Source organism: Abramis brama, assembly GCF_963993115.1.
Source record: "Abramis brama genome assembly, chromosome: 24".
NCBI classification, from domain to species: Eukaryota; Metazoa; Chordata; class Actinopteri; order Cypriniformes; family Leuciscidae; genus Abramis; species Abramis brama.
The window spans coordinates 2669710-2695661 of NC_139986.1; the positions used below are offsets into that span (position 1 = coordinate 2669710).

Consider the following 25952-nt stretch of genomic DNA (forward strand, 5'->3'; position numbering starts at 1 on the left):
AGAACAAGTTTCAGCAGAGCAATCGTCATGCAGTCCTCGGCGTCCTTCCACAAGAGGAATATAGATGTGATTACGAATATAGCCTGGTCCAGGATCAGTCCTGTGATCTGCTTTGAGGGTAATTGGTCCAGTCAAGCGGTGAACCGTTACAAAAGGCTCTGCGACATAATGAGCTCGTTGACAAAGCAGAACGACAATACTAATTATTTTGTAACAAAATTACCGCCTCAATGCGAGGGGAAAGATCAGCCGTGATTACCAGTAACACGCATTAATGCGTCGAAAAATGAAATGTTGGAAAATATATGGAAGGCAAAAGGCAATCCCAGGCAGAGTTCATGCAGAAAGAGTTGCAAAATCGGTGAAGGAAAATCAATTAATAAATCAAGTTGAATGAACGAATAAATAAATAAAATGAATGAATAAGGCAAGCATAGGGACACAAAGGAAAAACTTTACACAAATGTAAAGTGATCCAGAAAGGAAAAATAAGGAAAGATTTGGATAAAAAAAAAGAAAAGAAAAAAAAAAAAAAAGAAAGAAATGTTGACAATTTATTATATTATATTATATTATATTATTTAGTAAATAACGATTAAAGAAAAAATAATGTATTAATTATTTGTAATTTGATTTGTATGAATAATACATTTTATGATTTGTACTTAAATACATTACTAAAAAGGTGCATTTCTACATCAGTGCTCAATACCAGTATTGCTATTGTTAACTAAAACTATGAAACATTGTGTGCATTATTAAAATAAAATAAAATAAAATAAAATAAAATAAAATAAAATAAAATAAAATAAAATAAAATAAAATAAAATAAAATAAAATAAAATATATTAAATATTATTACATAATAAAAATTCTAACAAAAATTAGAGATGTTGGCTTGGCAACTAACTAAAAATAAGTTGAAGTTGAAGTACTACAAATAATCAAACTAAATATTTGCAAAATAATGGGGAAAAAAAGACAAAATCACATGACAAAATTACAAAAACTTAAATTTAAATGAAAACTGAAAATAAATAAGCTTATTCAAAATATTAATAAATACTATATATAAAAATACTAAATCAACACTGCTCTCATTACCTCGGTATCCTTCTTAACAATGCAATATATTAAGTGTTGTAGCACATCAAATCAATATAATAAAAAAAAGAAAAAAAAGAAATGCATTTATAAAATACAGATTCTATATTTGTCCATTTTAATAGCATTACTGCCGAATGATATCAGTAGAATATGGGATAAAATTAACACAAAATCAAGGATTTGCCCATGAAGACTTGGGGTATTTGGGGTATATGACAAAAAAAGGTTGTGAAACACTGTTATAGTGGGTCTTTTGGAAAGCTGACAATAAAGTGCGTCCCAAGCGCTATTTTCAATCCCCACAACCAGCGAACCCTCAAAGTTCATGCTTCCGGCTGAAGAAAAGAGGAAGCGGTTGAGATAACCGCTGTTGATTATAACAGCGCCGTGTCTCTGAGCATTAAACGGTATCAGGAACCCAACACAATCCAGAGGAAGCTCTGCTGAAGAGTGGAAAGGCCGTCAGGAAGACTGAGCAGAACCAGAGCCGTGCTAGCCACTGATTAACACTAATGGAGTCGAGAAGATAAGCTAATAGCCATGATAAATGCTGGATGAGAAGTAGTTTACCATGAAGGTTCTCATAATGTTTGCTCTGGCCATTTTTGCTGTGTGTACAAAGCCTGATCAGCCACATGTAAATACACAAGAGGAGGAAGAAAGCCACTGGTATATCTTTAGCCGGTAATGTTGCCTACACACTCCTACACACACACACATGTTGTAAATGGCGTCCTGCCATGGTGGTCTGCTCAGTCAACTTACATATGGTGGACAGGACTGCAACAGGCATAAACAAGACCCCATAATGGTCACCGTGTTCCTGCAGACTGGAGCTTCAGGCTCTGTTCAAGCCCTTGATGAGGAATGGAAAATTCAGTTTGTGGAGGACTAGCGAAGGATTGCTGGTAGTTGCTGCGCAGCTGCTTACAATTTACTCGATTGTGACAAAAACAAATGCCACTGATGGCAACACTTCATCAACTTAACTCCAAATCACGTCTGCGAGCACCAGTGCTGCTTCTGAGCAGTTTTGCATATTTTAATCTCATATTATTCCTATATGTGATACACTGGTCCCCAAAAAGCCACTCTTAAAAAATGCATTGCAATTCACCTCGAGGTCATCCGGTCCCCGGGTTCACAGATGTGTAACGACCCTACACTAATGTTTGACGACCATAAAGTGTCCACTTTTTGTCTTCATTGTGAGAGTGTTATATCATTTCAAACCTATTTTTGTCTGTAAAAAGAGTGCATGTGGTTTTTGCCATTCAAATAAATGTCACTTGGTTTGATATTTTGTTATCAAGTGCAATGGCATTCAAACATTTTAAAGTGTCTTGAGAGTTCAAATGCTTTTTGAGGCCACTGTACATACTTACTGAACACAATTAGTTAAACACAAAACTGTACACACATGAAAATGGAAATTTTCCAAAATATGAATTCTTAACATATAGGCAATATATAAGCTCAATTGATAAACGTGCCTATACCTACATTTTTGCAAAACTCCAAAAAATATACCTATACATATTCAGTTTCCAGCAGAAGTGGAAGTAAAACATCAAAAATATTTATTCCTTTTGACGTTACAGGGCATATTTGACAATATAATATATATATAACATATACATACATATATAAAGACAAATTCTTGTAAATTAAAATATTAAAAAATTAAAACGATTGAATATATATATCTATATATACAGTGCTATGCATAAGTTTAGACACCCATGCTAAAGTTGACTAAAAAGAGGAATAAAAAATCATCTTTTGGAAATTGAACTTAATGCCTTAATTTAAAAAAAAAAAGGAAAAATCCAACCTTTAAGGACACCAATTTTCTTTGTGAATGAATAATGTATTGTAAATAAATAAATGTTCTTCCTTAAAATACAGGGTGCATAAGTTTGGACACCCCTATGTTAAATTCCCATAGAGGCAGGCAGATTTTTATTTTTAAAGGCCAGTTACTTCATGGATCCAGGATACTATGCATCCTGATAAAGTTCCCTTGGCCTTTGGAATTAAAATAGCCCCACATCATCACATAGCCTTCACCATACCTAGAGATTGGCATGGTTTTATTTCAGTTAGCCTAATAGCTGGTTTGATTTGCATTGAGAGATGATCTTATGGTCTATATGATCTTATCTCAATACTAGTTTTACTTGATCTAAGTGTAAAAGGATTCTGTGGGAATGAAGTCATCCACCAAAACGCCAGTATATGCGCTAAAGCCAGCGCTTCCGAGTCAAAGATGAATTTCATAAACATCCTTGAGGGTCAGGTGTGCTAAAACGCAGGCGGTGCCCTCCCCGCCAGAAATAGATAGGCTAATGGTGGCGCGTTATGAAAATTAATCTAGCCAACCTTTGGGCTGCCTTCTCCTTCTGGATCACTAAAAGCCCCTGTCAAAATGTCAGGTGGAATTAACGATCGGTCGTGTCAGGGGAAGGCTGGCTCTGGCTCCTCTTCTTCCCGGATCCCCGTGGCTTGTTTTAGCGCTGCTGGAAACATCACCTCCAATAGCCATCAGCGCCACCTATCACCTGATCTATAATTTCATAAGTGTGTAGAAATGGTCTTGTCCCTGTGCCTCGTATAATCAATCAAAGCCCCTGCTCGTGCACGTATGCACACTCACACACACTCACACACACGCCGGTCTAACCTGTAGCATGGCGTGTAATAACACCACTAAAAATAAGGTAATTGATTTTCCTAGCTGTCAGTTTCCCTGGTGAGAGACTTTGAATATCGCATCACCATGTGCCGGCCGGGCAGATTATTATTATAACGGAGCGATTTCCCTTAAGGATTCCCTGCTATCAACTCAATGACAGAGGTGAGGAAAGGAAAAAAAGAAAGATAACAGAGAGCTTAAAAATATAAAAAAAAACAGAGCAGCGCAAATAACTAAACAATACTGAAAAGGGCAATGTGGGAAATGTGGAAAACAAATCCAGACAAATGAGTGTAAATAAGAGCAGGGGTTAGCGAATGCATCGCAGCCGGCCAACACTTCTCTCCCGACATTTCTGCCGGTTTTCCCGGGTTTTCTAAGGGCTCCAGGTGGTCGACACATAAGATCGGGGTCTGGAAAGCCTGCTGTCTTTGGGGTAGAGCTGGCAATGTGTTGGGCCCGATTCCCAGAGTCCATAGAGGAGAGCGTCAGAGACAAGACAAGCGCTTCAAACAGGGTTCAGATGTTCCTTTGAGTGGACGAAGGCTTATTGTCATCGCAGGGCCTGAGCGATGCCTCCGCTGAACATGGGATTCAGCCGATTGTTGTGTTTCAATTATGTGGCATCGCCAACAGAGGCTTGACGACAAAGTTCATTTGTTTTATGGCTGTATAATGTGAGGGCCGATCCAAACACATCATTTTAAAGGCAATTTCTACAAATACATGTGAATATATGTACATGTGAACTGTCAGAGATACAAAAAAAACTGCAATATTATGAAAATATTATAACGATTTAATAATAACTATTTTGTATTGTAATATATTTTAATGTGTAATTTATTCCTGTGATCAAAGCTGGATTTTCAGCATCATTACTCCAGTCTTCAGTGTCACATGATCCTTCAGAAATCACTCTAATATGATGATTTGATGCTCGTTTCTGATTATTATCAATGTTGAAAACAGTTGCTTCATATTTTTGTGGAAACATTGATACAGTTTATTTTCAGGATTCTCAGATAAACACAAAGGTCAAAAGAAAACCATTTATGTGACCTTGGACCACTAAACCAGTCACATGGGTCAATTTTATGAAATTGAGATTTATACATCATCTGAAAGCTGAATAAATAAGCTTTCCGTTGAAGTATGGTTTGTTAGGATAGGACAAACCATATTTGGCAGAGATACAACTATTTGAAAATCTGGAATCTGAGGGTGCGAAAAAATCGAAACTGAGAGAAAATCTCCTTTAAAGTTTGCGACTGTGCTGCATTCACTCACAAAAATTAATGTTTTATATATGTACTGTAGGAAATGTACAAAATATCCTCATGGAACATGATCTTTACTTAATATCCTAATGATTTTTGCCATAAAAGAAAAATGGATAATTTTGACCCATACAATGTATTGTTGGAGATTGCCACAAATATACCCGTGCGACTCGTGACCAGGGTCACACATTTTAATAAAAGTATTAATTACATTTTTTAACAATTTGCTTCAATTTTGCTAAATAATTTTGGAAGATAAATACCTTAACCAAGTTTAGTGTTTTGTTCTTCAATCATATTTAAAAAAAATATATATTTTCCTCATATTTTGATAAAATATCCCCAATGGATATCTCTACTATATATTACATATTGTATAATCATATAATAATATAAAACACTATTGTATTATATTATATAATTTCTAATTAAAATGACTGCTCTGCTTTTACTCATCTTTGTGTGTGAGAGAGAGAAAAGAACATTTGCCTAGAAACCACGTCTATAATAATTTGAGAGACAGGGAAAGTGAAATGACTGAAAATGTGTCTCGCGCTGTAACAAAAATAACAACACCGCTTTCATTCAGTCATCTCTCTAAGGGCCTCTATTTAGTCCACGGCCCAAACGAACCTCCATTATCAGGCTGGTTCCTTCCGTTCAGGAGCACAAAAGAAACAAACAATCCATACGTGATCATTTTAATGCACCGTTATAAAAGCTCTTGACCGTTTACACCAATGACATCTAAGAGCTTTCCCAGAACTTTTACCTCCCTGGACGCCATTTACTTAATTAGCCAGTTTGCTAATTTCCCGGGCAGCGGTGGTTAGGTTTAATTGAGAGGCTTTTTATGGGGGACCGGGACGCAGACGCTCACCTCTCCTGTTCTAGTCTCATTCTCTGCATCTCCTCTTCAGTGGCCTGAGTTTCCTCCATCTTGCTCTTGCCGGACCCCTTCCGCTCCATCTTGTCTCCTTGCCTCTCGTCTTTGCGGTTTTTGCCAAACCTGTGGCGGCAGAGACAGAGTGTGGGATGAATTGAGATGGACTTCTAGATTGTTTGTGTTTAAGATGGTTAAAGGAGTAAACCCTTTCTTTCTCTGTCCCTCGTTTCAATAAGAGCACTGGGATACCTAGAGGAAATTAAACTGTCAGAATACTTGACATATCAAAAGGAGGAACGGCCAAGTATGACAACTTTGGATTCAACATATCTCTTCCATTTTGCACAATAAGTCTGCAATATAAACAGTGTTATCTAATCTAAAAAAAAAAAAAAAAAAAAAAAAAGGAGCAGGTATCTTAAATATATATATATATATATATATATATATATATACACATACACACACTCAAAATCTTTTGTTAAATATGATTAATCGTGATTAATCGCTTTGACAGCACTAGTTAAAATACTCACTGTTTCAATAGTATAGCCACAAGACATAAACAAATGTGCATGTTAACATGATTTTAATGTGAAAAACTGCCTACTAACATTTTCTGAAACATTTTTTCTTTAATGAAAATGAAGGGCGAGTTAAATTGTATTTTTTTTTCTTTTCTTTTTTCTTTGGTAATCAACATTAAGGTGCGTTCACATTAGTGAAACCTCAACAACATTTTGTGAGTAAAGAAGGTCCATAGTCAATAGTGTAGCGATGTATGAAACACCACTTACTCAGAGTCACTTCCAAACTCTGCAGATTTATACGAGTTAACATGACGAATTCACATGTTCAAAGATCAACAAACATGAATCTGATTTTGCCTGAGGAACTTCATCGTATAAAGGCAAATGTGACTCCCTTATACCACAAATGCTGTCAGTTTAACTTTTATTGAGTTTAGAATATTCCTTTAAGGAGACTGACAGCATTACCCTGTTTAGCATTGACTTTGTCAAGGGATTAACAGGAAACAGCACTTTTGAGATGTTGTACATATAAACATACGTGTGTGTTATCATTCCCCAAAGGCATTATCCGACTAACTTCCTCAACCTTTGTCCCTTCCTGATTGAAATCTTAAATGGCTACACTTGTCCTGCCTTTGTACGGGATGTGGTATAGACAGGCTTCCCAGTCAATGGAACAACACCATGTGGTTATCAACCCTTTCCCTTTGGGATTCAAAAGGGCTCCAAGGCATGAGGACAACGTCTCAAAATACTGTGCTTCTGAGTGATGTCATTTCCTGCACACGAGTAGCTTTGGCTCGAGGGAAGGCGTGAGGAAGTACAGATTGTGGTCAGTCTTCCAGTCAAAGCAAGACATGCAACATACGTTTCCAATATCACAATAATTCTTGGAGAGTTTTGTGTGTGGGTCTTATATGGTAAATAGAAGTTACCGGGGGCGATAATCAAATGTTGTACAATAACGGAGAGTGTACAAATCCGTGGGGCGACAATATGAATAAGTGCATCCAATAAAAGTACATTTCCATTCAATGAAAGTAATTATTGTCATTGACTAAGTTGCTTTCTCGTGACGATGTTGCTTTCAGAATCCATTGATTTTGAAAATTGTATTACCAAACAAAAACTCTCTTCAGTAGTCAGTGAATGAAAGCGTGATGGCACAAGCCATCAATCTGATTTCTACAGCATACTAACCACCGTAACCCCATGTTTATATTCTTAACTCGCTTGCCAAGGTTCACTGGAGACCCCAAGAACACATTTCCCCCCTAAACTCAACAGAATTACCTCAGACCGGGTTGATTTTGGGCCTCTGGATTGAATTTATTCATGAAATGGGAAACCCTTTTCCCCAAATATGTTTATTGTTCTACTTCACACAGGCACATTTCTCAAACGACTCCTGGATCCAACACGGGATTGTGGGAGATATTCTCTTTTGGTTACATCTGCCAAACTTTCCACGTTTTTTCCTCCGATACTGTACATTACCTGATTAATTAATCAACAAATGGCCCGGGTCTAGGCGTAAAAGTCTACCGCACGCATGCTAATAACAGCGAGGCTCAATCTATCACAGCTCTCGCTGACAACCCACCGTACATCTCAAGGACTTTTTCATTAACTCTCCTTAAATAATCTTCCTTTTCACCATGTCTTTCTCCGCAGCCCATCCCTCTCTTAAAATGACACGTGGAGAGATATGCCGAGAGGGCAGTGAGGATTTTGGAGGCTAATCGATGAGACTATTTCGAACTTCTAAGCTTGACGGCACACAAACAACTAAGGTCAAAAGTGACTGAATGGCTGAATCAAAGCATTGTGGACTAAAATAAATGCAAATTCTCTTACCCTTACAGTAAAACTCCTTTGGGAGTCAACGTCTATTTGCAGATGAAATGGACCACGGTTGTACTTCCAAACCATCCCTGGGGAGTTACCACGGTATTTTATTCATCTCTACAATGCCTGAGGCTTTAAGCGTAATTGTCATTAACAAATGGAGACTGAAACTGCAGACTTTGTAATGAACAACATGACTGTTTTTAGTTGATGCGCAGACTGTGAACTGAGGGATTGGACCTTCTCTCCCAGTTCACATCTTTCATTTTGCTAAACATCAAAACTAATGCACTCCGGCATGATCCCTAGACCTCACATTGAGTGTTTGTTTTCACAATCAATCATCTTTACAAGAGTCTCTTATTAAAACCCCCAATACAGTATTTGCTAATAAAAGAAATTGTAACAAAACTCCAATTTTATGGGCTAATGAAAAATGACATAAAGCACATAAAATTACTAAAACCTTTTTTTTTTTTTAAATGTAATAATAGCTATTCAAAATATCAAAATATGAATAAATATTATAAAAGTATATAAATAATCAAATTAATCATATTCATATTCCTACTGGCGCTGCACGATTCTGGACAAAATGAGAATCACAATTGTTTTTGTTTCAAACAGAGATTGCGATTCTCCCATGATTCTGAACAGAAAACTAAACAAAATAACGCAATTTATAAGAGGTTCTGATAAAATGTTAATTGCTGCAGTCTATTAAAAATGTTTAATTAGTCTGAACAGTTTTTGCGAATGATTCAATGACTCATAAATGCTTCGCTGGTTTCATTACTGGATGAACGAATCTTTGAACAAACCTCTTGAATGAATGATTCAATGACGAATACATTTTTTTAAGTCACATGTCGCCACCTGGTGACCTAGCGATGTAATCAATTACAATAGTTATTTGAAGCACTATGTTACTTTCAAAAGGTGATTCACTCTATTTTAGACGCTACCATAGTGTTTATATCCGACACATGAGATTGCGTGGGTGTTTGAATCGAGATCACAATCTTTTTAACGATTAATCGTGCAGAGTCGTCTACTGAGACGGTCTTTGTTTGGTTTGCTTTAGAGTCGAGTTTGGTTGTTGGCTTTACATATTTTGTAAGGACAAGTCTGACATGACAAGTCTGCGTAATCAGAAAACGTTTTTGCCGTGCATGGCCATCAGCAGCTTTTACAAACAGGTCCGGCCTTGACACAACTCGGCCAAGGCAAATGATCTGAACAATGCCTAATAGCTTCAACAGTATTTTCCTGTCTATACTACACAGAAACAGAACAAGCTGAATGGCACCGACATAATTAAGTGGTAAACGAATCAGAGACAGCACAATAGACAGCCATACATGAAGACAATGTTCTTTGTCCTTTTGTTCTTCAGCTGAATGAGCTTGAATCAGAGCTATTGGTTTTGGCTGGGCTGTGTGTTGCTGAGCGGCTGGCAGAGCTTCAGCGGGTCAGAGTCAATGTCACCAGTAATAACTGCGGTCTGATGGAGCTGGATCTGGACTCAGCAGTAGGTGAACAGTCTATTTGTCGAGAAGTTTTAAAGCTGTTTGCTCAGGCCCTCTGGGTCAGATTACCGCTTACTCACACCATCCAATTGCACATGGTTTTGTGTTAGTGATACAGAGGATTCGATGTATCAAAGATACTGTGACAAACCTAAGACAATTTTACAAAGTTACAAAGTCCTAACAACCACCCAGAACACCTTAGCAACTATATAGCAATGATCCGGCAACCCAGAATACTTTAGCATCCACACAGCAATCACCTAGCAACCACCCAAAACACCTTAGCAACCACCTAGAAATGGCCTGGCAGCCACCTTAGCAACCACATACCAAATTCTTGGCAATCACCCAGAACACATTAGCAACCATCTATAAATGCCCTACCAACCACCTAGAATACATTATCAACCACATAGCAACGCCCTGGCAACCACCTAAACACCTTAGCAACCATATGGCAATGACTTGGTAACCACCCAGAACACCATCACATCCACATAGCAATGTCCTAACAACCACCTTAGCAATGATCTAAAAATGTCCTAGCAAACACCCAGTTAATATTAGCAAAAACATAGCAACGACCTGGCAAATACCCCGAACACCTTAACAACCACATAACAATGCCCTGGCAACCAATCAGAAGACCTTAGCATCTACATAGCAATGTCATAGCAATAACCCACAACACCTTAGCAACCATCTATACTGAAGCAAACATTCAGAGCACATTAACAACCACATATATTGTCCTAGCAACCACCCAGAAAACCTTAGCAACCATCTAAAAATGTCCTAGCAACAATCCAGAACACCTTGGCAAACACATATGCCCTGGCAACTACCCAGAACACCTTAAAAACAACATAGCAACGCCCTGGCAACCAACCAGAACACCTTATCAACCATCTAAACATTTTTTAGCAACCTTCCAGAACACAACAGCAACCATATAGCAATGCCCTAGAAACCACCCTGCAACAACATAGCAACACCCTGGCAACAAACCAGAACCCCTTAGCATCTACATAGCAATGTTCTAGCAACAATCCACAACACCTTAGCAACCAACAACCACATAGCAATGTCCTAGCGACCACCCAGAACACCTTAGCATGGTATACAGTGGGGCAAAAAAGTATTTAGTCAGCCACCAATTGTGCAAGTTCTCCCACTTAAAAAGATGAGAGAAGCTTGTAATTTTCATCATAGGTACACTTCAACTATGAGAGACAAAATGAGAAAGAAAAAAAAAATCCAGAAAATCACATTGTAGGATTTTTTATGAATTTATTTGCAAATTATGGTGGAAAATAAGTATTTGGTCACCTACAAACAAGCAAGATTTCTGGCTCTCACAGACCTGTAACTTCTTCTTTAAGAGGCTCCTCTGTCCTCCACTCGTTACCTGTATTAATGGCACCTTTTTGAACTTGTTATCAGTATAAAAGACACCTGTCCACAACCTCAAACAGTCACACTCCAAACTCCACTATGGCCAAGACCAAAGAGTTGTCAAAGGACACCAGAAACAAAATTGTAGACCTGCACCAGGCTGGGAAGACTGAATCTGCAATGGGTAAGCAGCTTGGTGTGAAGAAATCAACTGTGGGAGCAATTATTAGGAAATGGAAGACATACAAGACCACTGATAATCTCCCTCGATCTGGGGCTCCACGCAAGATCTCATCCCGTGGGGTCAAAATGATCACAAGGACGGTGAGCAAAAATCCCAGAACCACACGGGGGAACCTAGTAAATGACCTGCAGAGAGCTGGGACCAAAGTAACAAAGGCTACCATCAGTAACACACTACGCCGCCAGGGACTCAAATCCTGCAGTGCCAGACGTGTCCTCCTGCTTAAGCCAGTACATGTCCAGGCCCGTCTGAAGTTTGCTAGAGAGCATTTGGATGATCCAGAAGAGGATTGGGAGAATGTCATATGGTCAGATGAAACCAAAATAGAAGTTTTTGGTAAAAACTCAACTCGTCGTGTTTGGAGGAGAAGTTGCATCCAAAGAACACCATACCTACTGTGAAGCATGGGGGTGGAAACATCATGCTTTGGGGCTGTTTTTCTGCAAAGGGACCAGGACGACTGATCTGTGTAAAGGAAAGAATGAATGGGGCCATGTATCGTGAGATTTTGAGTGAAAACCTCCTTCCATCAGCAAGGGCACTGAATATGAAACGTGGCTGGGTCTTTCAGCATGACAATGATCCCAAACACACCGCCCGGGCAACGAAGGAGTGGCTTCGTAAGAAGCATTTCAAGGTCCTGGAGTGGCCTAGCCAGTCTCCAGATCTCAACCCCATAGAAAATCTTTGGAGGGAGTTGAAAGTCCATGTTGCCCAAAACATCACTGCTCTAGAGGAGATCTGCATGGAGGAATGGGCCAAAATACCAGCAACAGTGTATGAAAACCTTGTGAAGACTTACAGAAAACGTTTGACCTCTGTCATTGCCAACAAAGGGTATATAACAAAGTATTGAGATAAACTTTTGTTATTGACCAAATACTTATTTTCCACCCTAATTTGCAAATAAATTAATTAAAAATCCTACAATGTGATTTTTCTGGATTTTTTTTTCTCATTTTGTCTCTCATAGTTGAAGTGTACCTATGATGAAAATTACAGGCCTCTCTCATCTTTTTAAGTGGGAGAACTTGCACAATTGGTGGCTGACTAAATACTTTTTTGCCCCACTGTATTTCCCAAAATCATGTTCCAAAAACATATATACAACAAAACCTTGCTACCTTTTAGTTAGTGTTATCCAGCATAACGTATCTAAAAAATAAATAAATTCACCCTAACCTGAGATAGTGTTTTTTTGTATGCCATTCACACACACTGCCACTGACTTCATCATAAAGTGTGCTCTCCAGTTTCCAGAGCACAAAAGTACAGTTTAATGGGCCATCACTAAGCATCTCTCCCCTATGCTCCTCTGACAGCCATGAGTAATGAGCAGCTAAACACCTGCCGGCTTCAAAACACACACACACACACACACACACACACACACACACACACACACACACACACACACACACACACACACACACACACCAGCCACGGCCAGACACACACTGACACACACACACACACATTTGTTTTCAGATCAGGCAGGGACCTCCCATACACTTCTGCAGTTTAAACAAAACAAATTATAATTGCTACACCCTTCCCCTAAAGCTTCTGGTATTTCTTATATGAGAAGCAAGACCATGTTTTTTTTTTGCCATGTTCAGAATAGCATATTACCATACCATTCATACTGTTTTTGAACTATGTAGTTTGCACACTATGCAAATGTACTCCCTGTCTCACTATCTGATTGAACTACCAATAGTTTAGATATTTTTTTACACAAAACTAAAGGCAAAGAATAGCATTTATTTTCAAGATGATAACTGGACAATCTTTAGCATTGGTAGTGTTTGCATTTTTCTTAAAATAGCACACACACTACAACCATATATGTTTCTCACAGCAATCTGCTACATTCTGCAAAATATTCTAGTATTCTTTTCTGAACCTATCCACTTTCTACACTGGGACCATGAGTATGGGACTTGGACAGTTATTTATTTATGTATTTATTTTTATTATGGGTTATTTTGGTTCCCACAAGCTTAGACAAAGGACCATGCATACACACATACTCCAATTACTCCTTCAGCACAGAATCCCATATTTGACTCAATCAAGGCACCGTACAGGAGTAACCGCAGCTGTCACTGTAGGAGGCAATCGAGCTTTAATGCTCAACAAAACGCTAGTTTACCCGAAGGACCATGCTATTATACTCAACAGCCCCCGTCTTCAGCTGAATAATGCCATCTCCTCAATCACCCCCTTCATCTCTGTCACCAGTGCTGTCAAATCTAACATTTCACCACACAAAGCAATACATTACAATGGCTGTTTACACTACAGAGACGTGACATGGGGCGCCCGTGTCTAACGCAAAATATTTTGTGTATTGCATTCCCAAAACAATGTGTCATGTGATGAAATGAGTTTTGTAAAGGTTTGTGACCTTTCATGTGCAAATATGCATTTGATAATGTGGACCATGGATGAACCCCAAAAACAATTGGGGCTGTCAATTTAATGCATTCATTTAATGTGATTAATTCACTTATTTAAAATTATTTATTTAAAAACACTTAAACAGCAAATAAAATTGAGAGTTTTAATGCATTCTTTTAGTGTGATTATTTTATTTTAAAGCATGCATTTTATTTAAGATACTTAAAAAAAAAAACAGCAAGCTAATGCATGTTTATAGTGTGATTAATTATTTACAATTATTTATTTATTTAGAATATAAAAAAAAACAGCAAAACGCTACATATTTAGGTATTTAATTAATGTATTTTAAATAATTTATTTTATTTAAATATTCTTTATTATTAAAGAAACAAAGTAAAAAATAGGTAATTTTCTTATTTTTTAAATCATTTATTTTATTTACATTAGTTTATTAAAAACCAGTAAGTATAAAAAAAATCAAAACACTGTACATAAATACAATCAAAAAGACACAAAGTGTCATATATAACATATTCTATTTTTCATATAAACTATTTTATGCAGTGATGATTTCGTATGAATTTGTACGTGAATCGTACAAATATTTTAGATAAAGTAAGAATGAAGGTCCATCCCTAAATGTAACCGCTTTCCTAAAAACAGCAATTCAAGAATGAACTTGTCAGCCCTAAAAATAATACATTTCTAAACAAATTATTTGACCAGTATTGGCGAAGCTTTATTTAACTAGTTTCATATTTGATACATGTTTGTCCACTCACTGTTGTCAGTGCGATGGTTTATATTCTAATACCTCAAGCTGTATTGATTTACAGAACAGTAATGTACTACATGGCTCCAGGAGACTGACATTACTGTGTCTAAAAGATGAGAGGTCTGATGATACAGTTGTAGACAGACAGATAGACCTTAACCCTGGTGCTCTAAACAACGGGATATTGGTTTGTTATAAAGGCCAATTTGGAGACATTAATGGATGAAACGAGGTAATGCTCAGAGGTAAGACTGACAAGAGTTGAGTTCACAAACACTTCAAGACTTGCTTTATGCAGCTACTACATTAGATGACCAGATTCGTTGAGTAGACAAAGTGCAGTGGGGTCAGACCAAACGGAGTCAGTTCAGTATAATGAGCCTCTCTATAATCACAACAGAGCTGCGATGAAGAAATGAACCATCACTATCAATCTGAGAGAGTGAAGCGAGATCATTTCAAGACTAACATTCCTTCCAACTACAATATCTATGATAACATATACAAGTGACAATTTGCCACAAAAAAAGTGGGAAAAGTAAATAATAAAAAATAAATAAATAAATAAATATAGCTGCAAGCAGCGATATGGGGCAGGAACAGGAGTAAAGAGCCAGAATACATAAAAAAGCAGATATAGAATGTACATGAAAAACATATAGGCTCAGAAGTAAGGGTGGTACAAAATATAGATAGGGCGATATATAGTTGTCCTTCTCCCTGCGATACGAGAATCTATATGCTGGCGCCAAATATCGATATTTGTATTAATAACATGCTTAATAGGTGCTCAAAATAGATTTCCCTGCTCTCAGCGTCACTACTTCATGGCTCCTGGAGGTGGCGCTGAACACATGAATGAGGCAACTTAACACAAGTTAACTAGCTTAAGAAAAAGACTTTTTTAGCGGGATGGAGGACAGCAGTGGGAGTAAAATAATAGATACCCCAACCATGTTTAAGTTCATATTTTCATTAACATAATGCATTTTAACATTTTACATACATTTTTTGACATTCCCATTATATTCTGCGGCAATTCTCATTAGGTTCTATTTCACACATGACATTCACCTAGATATGTGCTTTCTGGAAATGGTACAGAAATATAGGCACTACAGAAAATACAACCTTGCCACATGGACCTTCACTTCTCTCTGGTGCACCTTCCATTTTAAATAGCCCTTTAGTGCAAAAGCCAGAGCCATACTGCTCCTCAGGCAAAGCCCCAGCCAGCCACATGTAATTTTAATATCTCCTTGTTAGGGTGGAGAAGAAGAGAAAGCTGGATCTGTTCACTCTTCCTGTTCCTCTTGTGTTCTAGTGGCAAGTCGAGGTTGTTCACTCAAGGGCAAAGGGAGGCAGAAATCACAGCCAGCAATGAAAGAAGGCTGGTAATATCTAATTAGGAAGAGAGAGACAAAACGAATGAGGGAAAGTGCAGGAGCATCAAGTGCCTCTCCAAATTTCCCCTGCCTTTAGTGCTTAGCCCATGTTAATGGGAACATCATTATTATATGCCCGAGTCGCTACACCGTCGCCGTTGCCCGGACGACAAACTCTGTTGTTTATGCCGATGTTATGTGCCAAAGCTCAACGATTAAGCCGATCCCTGCGGACCTCATTATCCCTGACCTCCAACGCCACACAGCCATTCCCCTGTCAAACCCAGCTTTGGAGAAGGTGCAAAAACGATGGCGCTTTTTAACGACAAATGAAGATATTCCAGTCTTGAGGCGACTCCGTGGCACACTTTAAAGCAAGATTTAGGCTTGATGAACACTTTGAATCAGTTGGGTCGTTCCTCATGAAGTAAGAAAAAAAATGGTGCATGAATGGTGCATCCAGGCATCATTATTTATGTGGTCTAAATTAAAACAAAATGCGCAAATTGAAATCTTAGGGTTACAGGGTTACAGTGAGTGTCCTCCGAACTGTGAGGGCATTTGATGAATATGTTTATGATATTACTGCTGGAATCCGGAGGGAGATTTCAATCGAAAAGTTATTTCACACGTACGCAAATGTACATAAATATATGCAACTTTAACCATTTAACAGGGCTCCCAAGAGGCAAATTAAATTGAAGCGATATTGGTGACAAAACAATCCCAAGGAGAACAGAATTAGACTTGCATTTCCAGAAGGAAACACCATTGCTTGCAAGGCAGCAAAATGAGAGAGCCATGAAACATATTCAGCTTTACAGGACATTTGTTGCCAATAGTCAAATATACAGTTTTGTGGTCCTTGTGGACAACAACACTTGACTACAGAATGCCACGACTGACTGAATCATGTATTCAGAGAACAGTGTAATAAAGGTGGTTAAAAAAAAATGTAAGAAAAAAAAAAACAATCACAATTCAGTATCTAAATAAATGCAAGAAAGAAGACCAACCACAATTTAGTATGCATGATAAAACTTCACAAAGTCTCACAAAACAAAACAAAAACAACAAATTCAGCAATTCAAGCTGCATAATCAAGTGTGTATGAATGTTCAAGCTGAAATAGTTGAAGACAAAACTATGAAGAACAAGACATGGTGAGAGGAATTCAATGGGGTGCTGCTTTGCAGATACTGTAATAATTCATATGTCAGTGAGCATATGAGATTCAATATGTATTAGCAAAGAGCAAAAGTGATCAAACATGGAAACTTGCGTTAAGTTGGATGTCATGGATGGAGCCACACTGGCACTGTCAGCTACTCTGTGGTCATTAGGTCCAAAGTTTGGACTGCATATAGTTGCAGAACAGTCACAGAAGATGATTTTAATATATCATAAGGCACCCCCAACCATCTCTCTCATCTGGGGTCTCAACTCTGTAACTCTGTCCTGACAACTGCTTCATATTTTACATATTTCACACATGCCTGTGCTTGCAAGAAATGGGGCAAAAGATAACAGTTTAATGTTCTCTATTTATCATCATGAGCAATCTGTGTGCGTTTAAGATCAGCTGATAATAACAAGTATTCCATTTTACAATTGCTCTTTTTCAACCCTAAATCTGCTGTGGTTTAGTAATATCACTTAAGCACAAATGTTCAAGGATTAACCGAGCAAAATATTTTACCTATTGGTGTATCTACTGTTAGTCAAGTATAAGAGTACAGGCATTTTGTGTTGGGAAAGAGTGTGCATATGTTTTAGTGTGTCTAAATAAATAAATAAATAAATTATTAATGTGTTAATTGGGTGAGATCATAGTATCACCCTATACAACATTGTGGCGAGCAGGACGAGGTCGAGGGCCGTGGGAGGACGGCGCGAGACCGGTGGCGTAATTATGATGAGCTACACCTGTGAGACGCACCGGTCTCGCATATCTCACGGAGGAGCGGAGGCATAAAGGAGGAGCGACGACAGTGAAGAGCGAGAGAGGACAGGCCTGATTTTTAGTTTATGTGTTGTTTCTGTTTGTGTTGCCAGCAGTCGTCCGTGAGGGGCTGCTGGCTTTTACTTTCATTTTTGTATTTGTTTATTTATTTATTAAAATCTTTAAATGTTCGCCGGTTCCCGCCTCCTTCTTCCCGTAACATCTGAACTTCGTTACACTGGTGCCGAAACCCGGGAAGAGGGAGGGACACGCTGTCGGAGAGCCCTCGCTGCTGGGAGGAATCGCGGTGCTGAGGAGGTCGGGCAGCACGAGGGAGCGTCGGCCGCCGATTGCTGCCCGAGGCGATGGTGCTGGAGCGATGGAAGATCTGGTGGGACGGAGAGCTCGACACCGTGCTCCTGGATCGAGGAGGGGTGGCTGCCGTCAAGAGGGAGCGGAGGAGTCGCTCCCGTTCGCCGTGGGCCGGAGCCTGTTGCCGTCGGCCATGATGGGGGCGGAGCAGGGAACGGGAAACTCGCTGCCGGCTGCCCTCGAGAGGAGTCACCGCCGGCCGCCAGGAGGCGGAAGGGCGTCGAGCCGTCCCCCAACGAATGTCCAGTACCATCGCATGGCACCGCGAGTGACTCTCAGCTGTTTGAGGACCGAGCGGCAGTGTGTCCGGGAACCGGATCAAGAATTTTTTTTTTTTTTTCCTCTCTCCCCTCTCTCCTCTCTGTCGCTCCTCATGCTTCCGTCTCCTTTCCTCTCGCCTCGTCTGTCCATACCCCCAGGTACCGCAGCCGCCATGATTGGTCCCCCCGGGGAGGGGGGGGGGGGGGAGTAGGCGCAGCCTCGGGAGTACCCCCCGGCCTGCGAGGGGCGATGGGGGTATGTGGCGAGCAGGACGAGGTCGAGGGCCGTGGGAGGACGGCGCGAGACCGGTGGCGTAATTATGATGAGCTACACCTGTGAGACGCACCGGTCTCGCATATCTCACGGAGGAGCGGAGGCATAAAGGAGGAGCGACGACAGTGAAGAGCGAGAGAGGACAGGCCTGATTTTTAGTTTATGTGTTGTTTCTGTTTGTGTTGCCAGCAGTCGTCCGTGAGGGGCTGCTGGCTTTTACTTTCATTTTTGTATTTGTTTATTTATTTATTAAAATCTTTAAATGTTCGCCGGTTCCCGCCTCCTTCTTCCCGTAACATCTGAACTTCGTTACAAACATGTACAATACTGTCTGTGTGACCTCAGAAAGCGGAGGCAATCCATGACATGAACACAAGACAGAAGCTCCCACAGGAGTAATGTGCCAGTGTGTGTGACCTAGATATGCCACCTCACAATGCATACTCAATGGGACAGTCTGATCACACACACACACACACACACACACACACACACACACACACACACACACACACGGCCTCAGGGCAAGACAGTTGAAGGAAGGTTTGCTTACCTCTAAATCACATTTTAATGATAGACCATGCCTGTGCCTCTAAAAACACAGCCAGTTTCTCACCATGCAACTATGAAACAACATTTTGTGCCTATGAAATATGTGTTGTGCAATTATATGCAAATTTAGAGCGTATGAGCACACGAAAACAGCAACAGCAAAAATGTTGATATAAACAAAGAAAAGCTGTAGTAGCACAGTAGTGATCGATTGCATGCATGCTGTTCTCTCTCCTTCATACAACCTTGTACAATCACTGAACCATCAGGGTCTTTCTTTTTTTAAATCCTCACTTCTGTCTTGTACTTTCCAGCCCGTTCTTTACATTGTCTCCCTAGTGCCAAAGGAATGCCCAATTACAACCTCCTGAAGACAAACGAGTTGAACAACTACCACTTAAGACATCATTACCCAGTGAACAACAGAACAGAGGAGGGAAAACGGAAAGGAATCTGTCATTTACCACAGAATCGAAAACATGTATTTGACAGGAAAGATTGAATGGCGAATTTGATCGCAATTGCCTTCCTTTGAAAGAAATTATACACATATTCCACTCTGGTATCAAATCATCAACGTGAAAGATTGTTTCCTTCTTTAATCATTTTTCATCACACACGGTACTAAAAAATGGTGAGAGAGACACAGAGAGAGAGAGAGAGAGAGAGAGAGAGAGAGAGAGAGAGAGAGAGAAAGCAAAATAAAATGTGGACAAGTAAAATAGTGAGAAAGAGAGAAAGATGCTTTTAATTATTAAGAATCTGTTATTGACCACTCTACTCAAAATTACATCACACACTACACATTTAGTTGTCTAAACTAAACCAATCAAACAAACAAACTTATGATGTATGAAGGCTAACTAATTTTGTGGTTGTCTAGGATGGCCTTAAGTCAGTGTTTTCCAGGCATCAGTACACATTTTGTATGTCTCCATCTATTTCAAGTCTTGGAGTCTCTACTAACAAGCTGCTGATGAGCTGAATCACATGTGCTTGATTAGGAAGATACAAAAAATGTGTACTCTTGGAAGCATTGCATTAGGTTGTACTGAACCCTAAGTGGACCCTTAAACCCTGAAGAACCATATTGCCATTGGTTTTCCCCTTGACTGTCACACCCTTTAAGGCAGGGATCCTGCAAATTCCAGCATAGTTTAGCTCCAATCCTAATTAAGCATACCTAATCAAGAAATTCAGGATTACTAGAAACTTCCAAGCACGTGTGTTAGAGCTAAATACAGGAGTAGGATCAGACAACCCTACTTTACAAACCGTCTCCTAACCTGAAACCTTAAGTCCATTTCTTATCACTGTGATAGAAGGTCTTCTTGCGGGGATAGGTTTGTCATGTTCTGCCATTTGAGCACTTTTAACCTTTTGATAGAATGAATGTTACTCTAACCCCCGCTTTTCTCCCAGCGCTGTTTACTGACATGTGCTGAGGCTAAGCAAGGCTCCCTTCGTGTCATGTCACTCTTGCTGTTGAAACTCTTAGTTGTGGAACAGATGCCCTCATCTTTATTCTCTCTTAAACCTGTGGCTCTAGCGTGAGTCTGGAGGCGTGTGGTAAAGCTTCAGAGAGAACAGTCAGCAGTCTTTGTGCCAAGTGCGTGGCCTCTTGCCAAATTGTCAGCAGATATCATCCGTCGATGGGTAACAAGTGGAAAATTTGGCTATTCTTATAGTCAACAGTACCTTCTTCAAGGTAAGCTGAGTATAGAGCAAGGGGAGGGTTGTGTAGCAATAGATCCTCTTTTGGCCAGAACCCCAAATTTAGTTCCAGAGAAAAGTTACTTTCCATGGTTGCAGCCTTGATTTGTAGAACAATGTTAGTCTGGCCAAGGCATGTGTTTCAATATTCATTACAGACAAATGATGATCCCGTCCCAGCTCCCATTAAGAAGACGCATCAGCCCAATTCATATTTTCCCCCAAAAGACGGCAGTCCTTTTTTAAATCTAGATTCTCTCTTTGAGGAAATCCTTGCATATAACTGCATTCAAGATAAGTTATATCTGTTGCAAAGTGATGGATATCAAAAGTGATGTAACTTTTCTTAGCTGTGTCAGAACTGTTGGCAAGTCTTGGGAAAGTACCTAACCCAAACACATCCCACCACACTAACAGCAATACAATCTTCAAATGGAAGTCCATCTATTCCTGGAGATCAATGTCTTTAAAGAATGTTTTTAATGTCTTTAAAGAATGTTTTGTTGTTGTTGAGACTGTCAATGTAGTTCTGTTGAGCCAGTCTCATACTTTAACCTTCGGTTGAATGTCTTGTAACATGTCAGTTCTGCTCTTTGTGTCTGGAGTTCTCGGCAGCATGTAAACTGGAGTAGAAACAGCATGTCTGTGCAACCTTATTGAAATAGTTTTCTGAAGGCTATTATTGTAAAGACATGTTTGCATGGTCAAACTTTAAGCAATATACTTGAAAAAATGTATAACATCCAATGATGTCTCCTGAGTTCCTGACAAGAGCCCCATTCACCTTTTCTTCTAATCTTCTAAAACGAGTTCAGGTGACGTGTTCTATCAGCCTATACTTCTTGCAAGTTGTTTATTGTAAGAAAAGCAATACCTTCAATAAAGAAAAGCAGTTATATGCAATACCTCATTCAAACCCAACTTTGATTCTCCATATATATATATATATATACACACAAAATACCACAGAACAAATGTAAAAGCAAATTGCAATGTGCCAATAAGAACTTCAGTGAGGTTACATTTTCAGTATGTGATAAACAATAATCCGTTTGAGATCTACCTCATAATATGGTGAAATCCTGCACATAAAACACCTTGAAGAAAGAAAGGGATAAGTACATACTCCAGAGATAGACTCCACTTATTGGCGTCTCTTTCACAACGCAATATTACTATGATATGTTCCTTGAGACAAAAAATACTTGTGTATTGACAAAGTAACTTTCTATTTTCCACGTCAAAATCGCACGGGCAAAGCATTTGTCAAAATCTGAAGGAAAAAAGCTCAACCTTTACATTTTTTTATTTTATATTTTTTATAAATTTACAAAAGAATGAATTTATTTGCACAACTGAGTACAGATCTCTTTCAAAATGCTTTAGACAATTCTGGCACATCCAACTACTGTTCATTATGTACTGTATCATTCCTTCATCAGCAACCTCTGACACTACATCTGCCTCATCATCTTGCTCCTCTCTGAATATTATTCCCTGTACTGTTTTGTTAGTCTATGACTCACTCTCAGTGTCTCATTTCCATTACCATAACTGGGCTGTTTCCTGGCCACTTAATTTACATTATTTACATAATTATTTCATTCACCTCATCTTACCTGTTCAACTCCTCCACATTCATATCAACTTCCTTACCATGGCTCAGTGTCTGAGGTCACTACTCTCTGTGCTTTCATTTCGAGGTTGTGTAATTGCAAATGCGGTGGACAACTCAAATGTTGCTGATTGTCATTTTCCTCTTCAAGTGGACAAGATACCTGATTATGACGCAGGTCGTAACATTGGAAATACTGAATGTTCTCGGTTCTCAGAACTCTCCTTGTAATTAGACCCGCTCAGAAATACACATGCTAGTCTTGTGAATGAAAGGACATGTTGAAGTGCAGCAGTTTTGCATCTCGCTAATGGAGTCTTTTTGACAGTGCTTGCAATCTCCCATAAAATGTTATGCTATCCATCAAAAGTTGAGAGTGCAATGACATCTTATTGGCACTTTACATGCATAACTCAAGATAAAAATGCTCCCTTCATTTGTTGGCCTTCCATTCCCTTGAATGTATCTCATACTCAGTGGCCACTTGCTCATCCGCCTAAATTGTTAAATGGGTAGTTTTATCAGACTTGTTATCAGAGTCTGCAAGATGAAACTGTAATAATTTGTTCTCTCTGTCTTCATCTCACAGCGTCTCCGGATCTCTGCCTCCATTTGTCTGAAAAAGAGTGCTCACAATGCTCTTCACAAGCTGTTTTTGTGGCCTTGTTAAGATTATGATCGTTCCGAGGGATGGAATTCAAAAAGAGAAAAATGGCCGTGCTTTTACTCTGATCAAGTGAGTCTGACAGGCTACAAGAAAAGATCAGAGCTCTTAGAAACACAGAAGTCTGTTGATCAGAGGAATAATTGTGCTTTAGGTTCTTATTCAAACCTGAGAGTGAATATGTCTGAACAAACCCTGCTATATTCAAGTCCTGCCTTTCTGACAAAGACTTTACAAATTTGAGTTCTGGTTTAAAGATACACTGGTGTTGGGTTTCAACTTTGCCCAGATTTCAAATTCAATTACCTATTTCATGACCCCTCCCCCGCTACCATAGCCGACCCTATGGAGCCGAAAACCGGATGCAAGGACATGATAGATCCAAATGCAATTACCCCTGGTGGTTCAGTGATGGACAGCAAGCGGTGTCTAATCGGGGAAAGATTTGAACAGACGGGGTGGAAAGTCGGCCTCTCATGGCACCCGGAGGAGGACATCCAACCGTCAAACCTTCCTGTGTAATCTAATCCCTGATCACACAGTTAAATCTCTCATTTCAAAATTCACAATGGACAATGATGGGTAATCACACCACGCGTGGCCTAATTCATGCGTAATAAAAGTTTAATTCATTTTAATGGGAATCTCTGTTATATCAATTACTTTATTTATTTTATTGGGTCTCTGAGAGCTCATCTTCTGGAAGGTGTCGGCTGTACCCCTGCGCACCCCGCTGTGAGATGAGGCTGTTTGACTGGCAGGTGGATAATGGAATGGTGGAATAGAGGTGAGAATATCTCCCTCCGTGACCCCTGAAGGAAGCTTGTCGATGAATCAGTTCAGACCACCACGGCGAGGACTATTTTAAGAGAGATTTGATATTTACACAGCCCCATGTTAAGCCTACAGAGGGACAATCTCACTTCTTTTGTTTTAATTTCTTTTCATTTCAGGAGGTCATGACACAGACAATACCTCTGTCACATAGAGGGGACAGATGGACGATACCACCCAGGGTGATGGCATTTTGACAAGTGATCACTTTGCAATATCTCAAGTCCTCTGTGTTTCACTCCCTGTTCACTGTCACACTCCTTAAAGGTGAGATCTTTTCTTCTTTTTTTTTCTGTCGCAGGGAACTATTGGTGGGCAGCTAGTTGTGCAATATTGACAGTATATAAACTTTACACTTTTAATTAAAATACACAGCTGGCGAAAAAAAACAACAACAGCATATTAATAATGAACTAACAATTCTAGAGAGAATTTGGTTATTTGTATGAGCTAAAGTTGAACACTGGTCACACATCTGACACGCTTATAAGACAACTCAGATACATACACAACATAAATATATATTATAACTGCATCTGCACAAAATGATGCAAATGCACAAGAAAGACTAAGTTACACGCTAGTCAGAATCTGCATATCATGTTATGAATAAGCTCTTTCTATATCATCACACTATAACACGTCTGAAACAAGAAACAAATTATAACTATAGCAAAAATACAATATTGTATTACAATAGCGTAAGCATAATGTTATTTTAGCAGTGCAGGTTCTGGCAAGGACAGTTTTGCGTGTTTTTGTTCATTTGTGATGTTTATAAAAGCTGTTACTTGGTTTAATTTTGCACTTTATCATCTACAATGTTATTTTGTCAACTTAAATTACTCTGCATTTTAAATAATCAATCTGACATGAAGTATTGACTAAATTAAAATCATTTTTGTCAAAAGAGAAAAATTAAACATCTTTATGACTCCTTTCATTATAGTATGAAAAATCTAGATAAATAACTAAAGATATTACGGCCACTTTCCACAGCTAACATCTATCAAAGTTCCAGTCATTACATACAGCAGCTTTGTTTATCTGTTGCTAAGGTTGATTATGGTGAATATAACTGGCGTGCAGTTCTCCAGTGTTTCCATAATTACCTCTTCGTGGTAAAGTGTCCTGTGTTTACGTTAAGCTAATGAGCGAGAACGTACTCCTTTGGAACAATTTGAGGGATCTGGCCATGTAAATGGAAAAGCATATAAAGCGCCTACATCATGCATCTCTGTTAAGCCCCATGCATGAGACCTACCAGTACCCACAATTCTCCACAGCAACATGCTCACTCAACAAGGAAAAATAACAATGATGGTTGGGGGAAAGGCATCTGATCTCTTCCCCCTTCGGACCCCTTGACGTCCCTAAGGCCCCGCTGTCACTCCAGGCTGAAGGTTTTCCTCTCGGGGTGGATGTGTTGGGAATTCAGGATGGTGCAACATAGAGGTTTGAAGGTCAGTGAAGGGGGATGGGGAAGGGTCTGTGGGGTGTAGATGGGCTAATTCAATGTGAGAGGGCATCAGGATTAGCAATTACATCCTATTAATAGTGTCCACTAATGCAAGTCGTAGAGGCATGTCTACCCCTGAGCCAAAAATGCCGTGACCAGTCGCGTGAAAACAGGAATC

General features: G+C 39.2%; 1 protein-coding gene across 8 annotated transcripts in view; it reads right to left on the reverse strand.

The window, feature by feature from the left end:
- Nucleotides 1-25952, reverse strand: part of pard3aa (par-3 family cell polarity regulator alpha, a) — a 460369-nt gene that overhangs the window by 98646 nt on the left and 335771 nt on the right. For 5 of the 8 annotated variants that reach the window (XM_084102429.1, XM_084102428.1, XM_084102427.1 and 2 more), the window contains one exon: nt 5966-6094. The exons of the other annotated variants lie outside the window; for them this stretch is intronic. In XM_084102429.1, coding sequence (XP_083958555.1) covers nt 5966-6094 — 129 coding nt within the window. The remainder of the gene's footprint in view (nt 1-5965; nt 6095-25952) is intronic. 8 annotated transcript variants of the gene reach the window in all.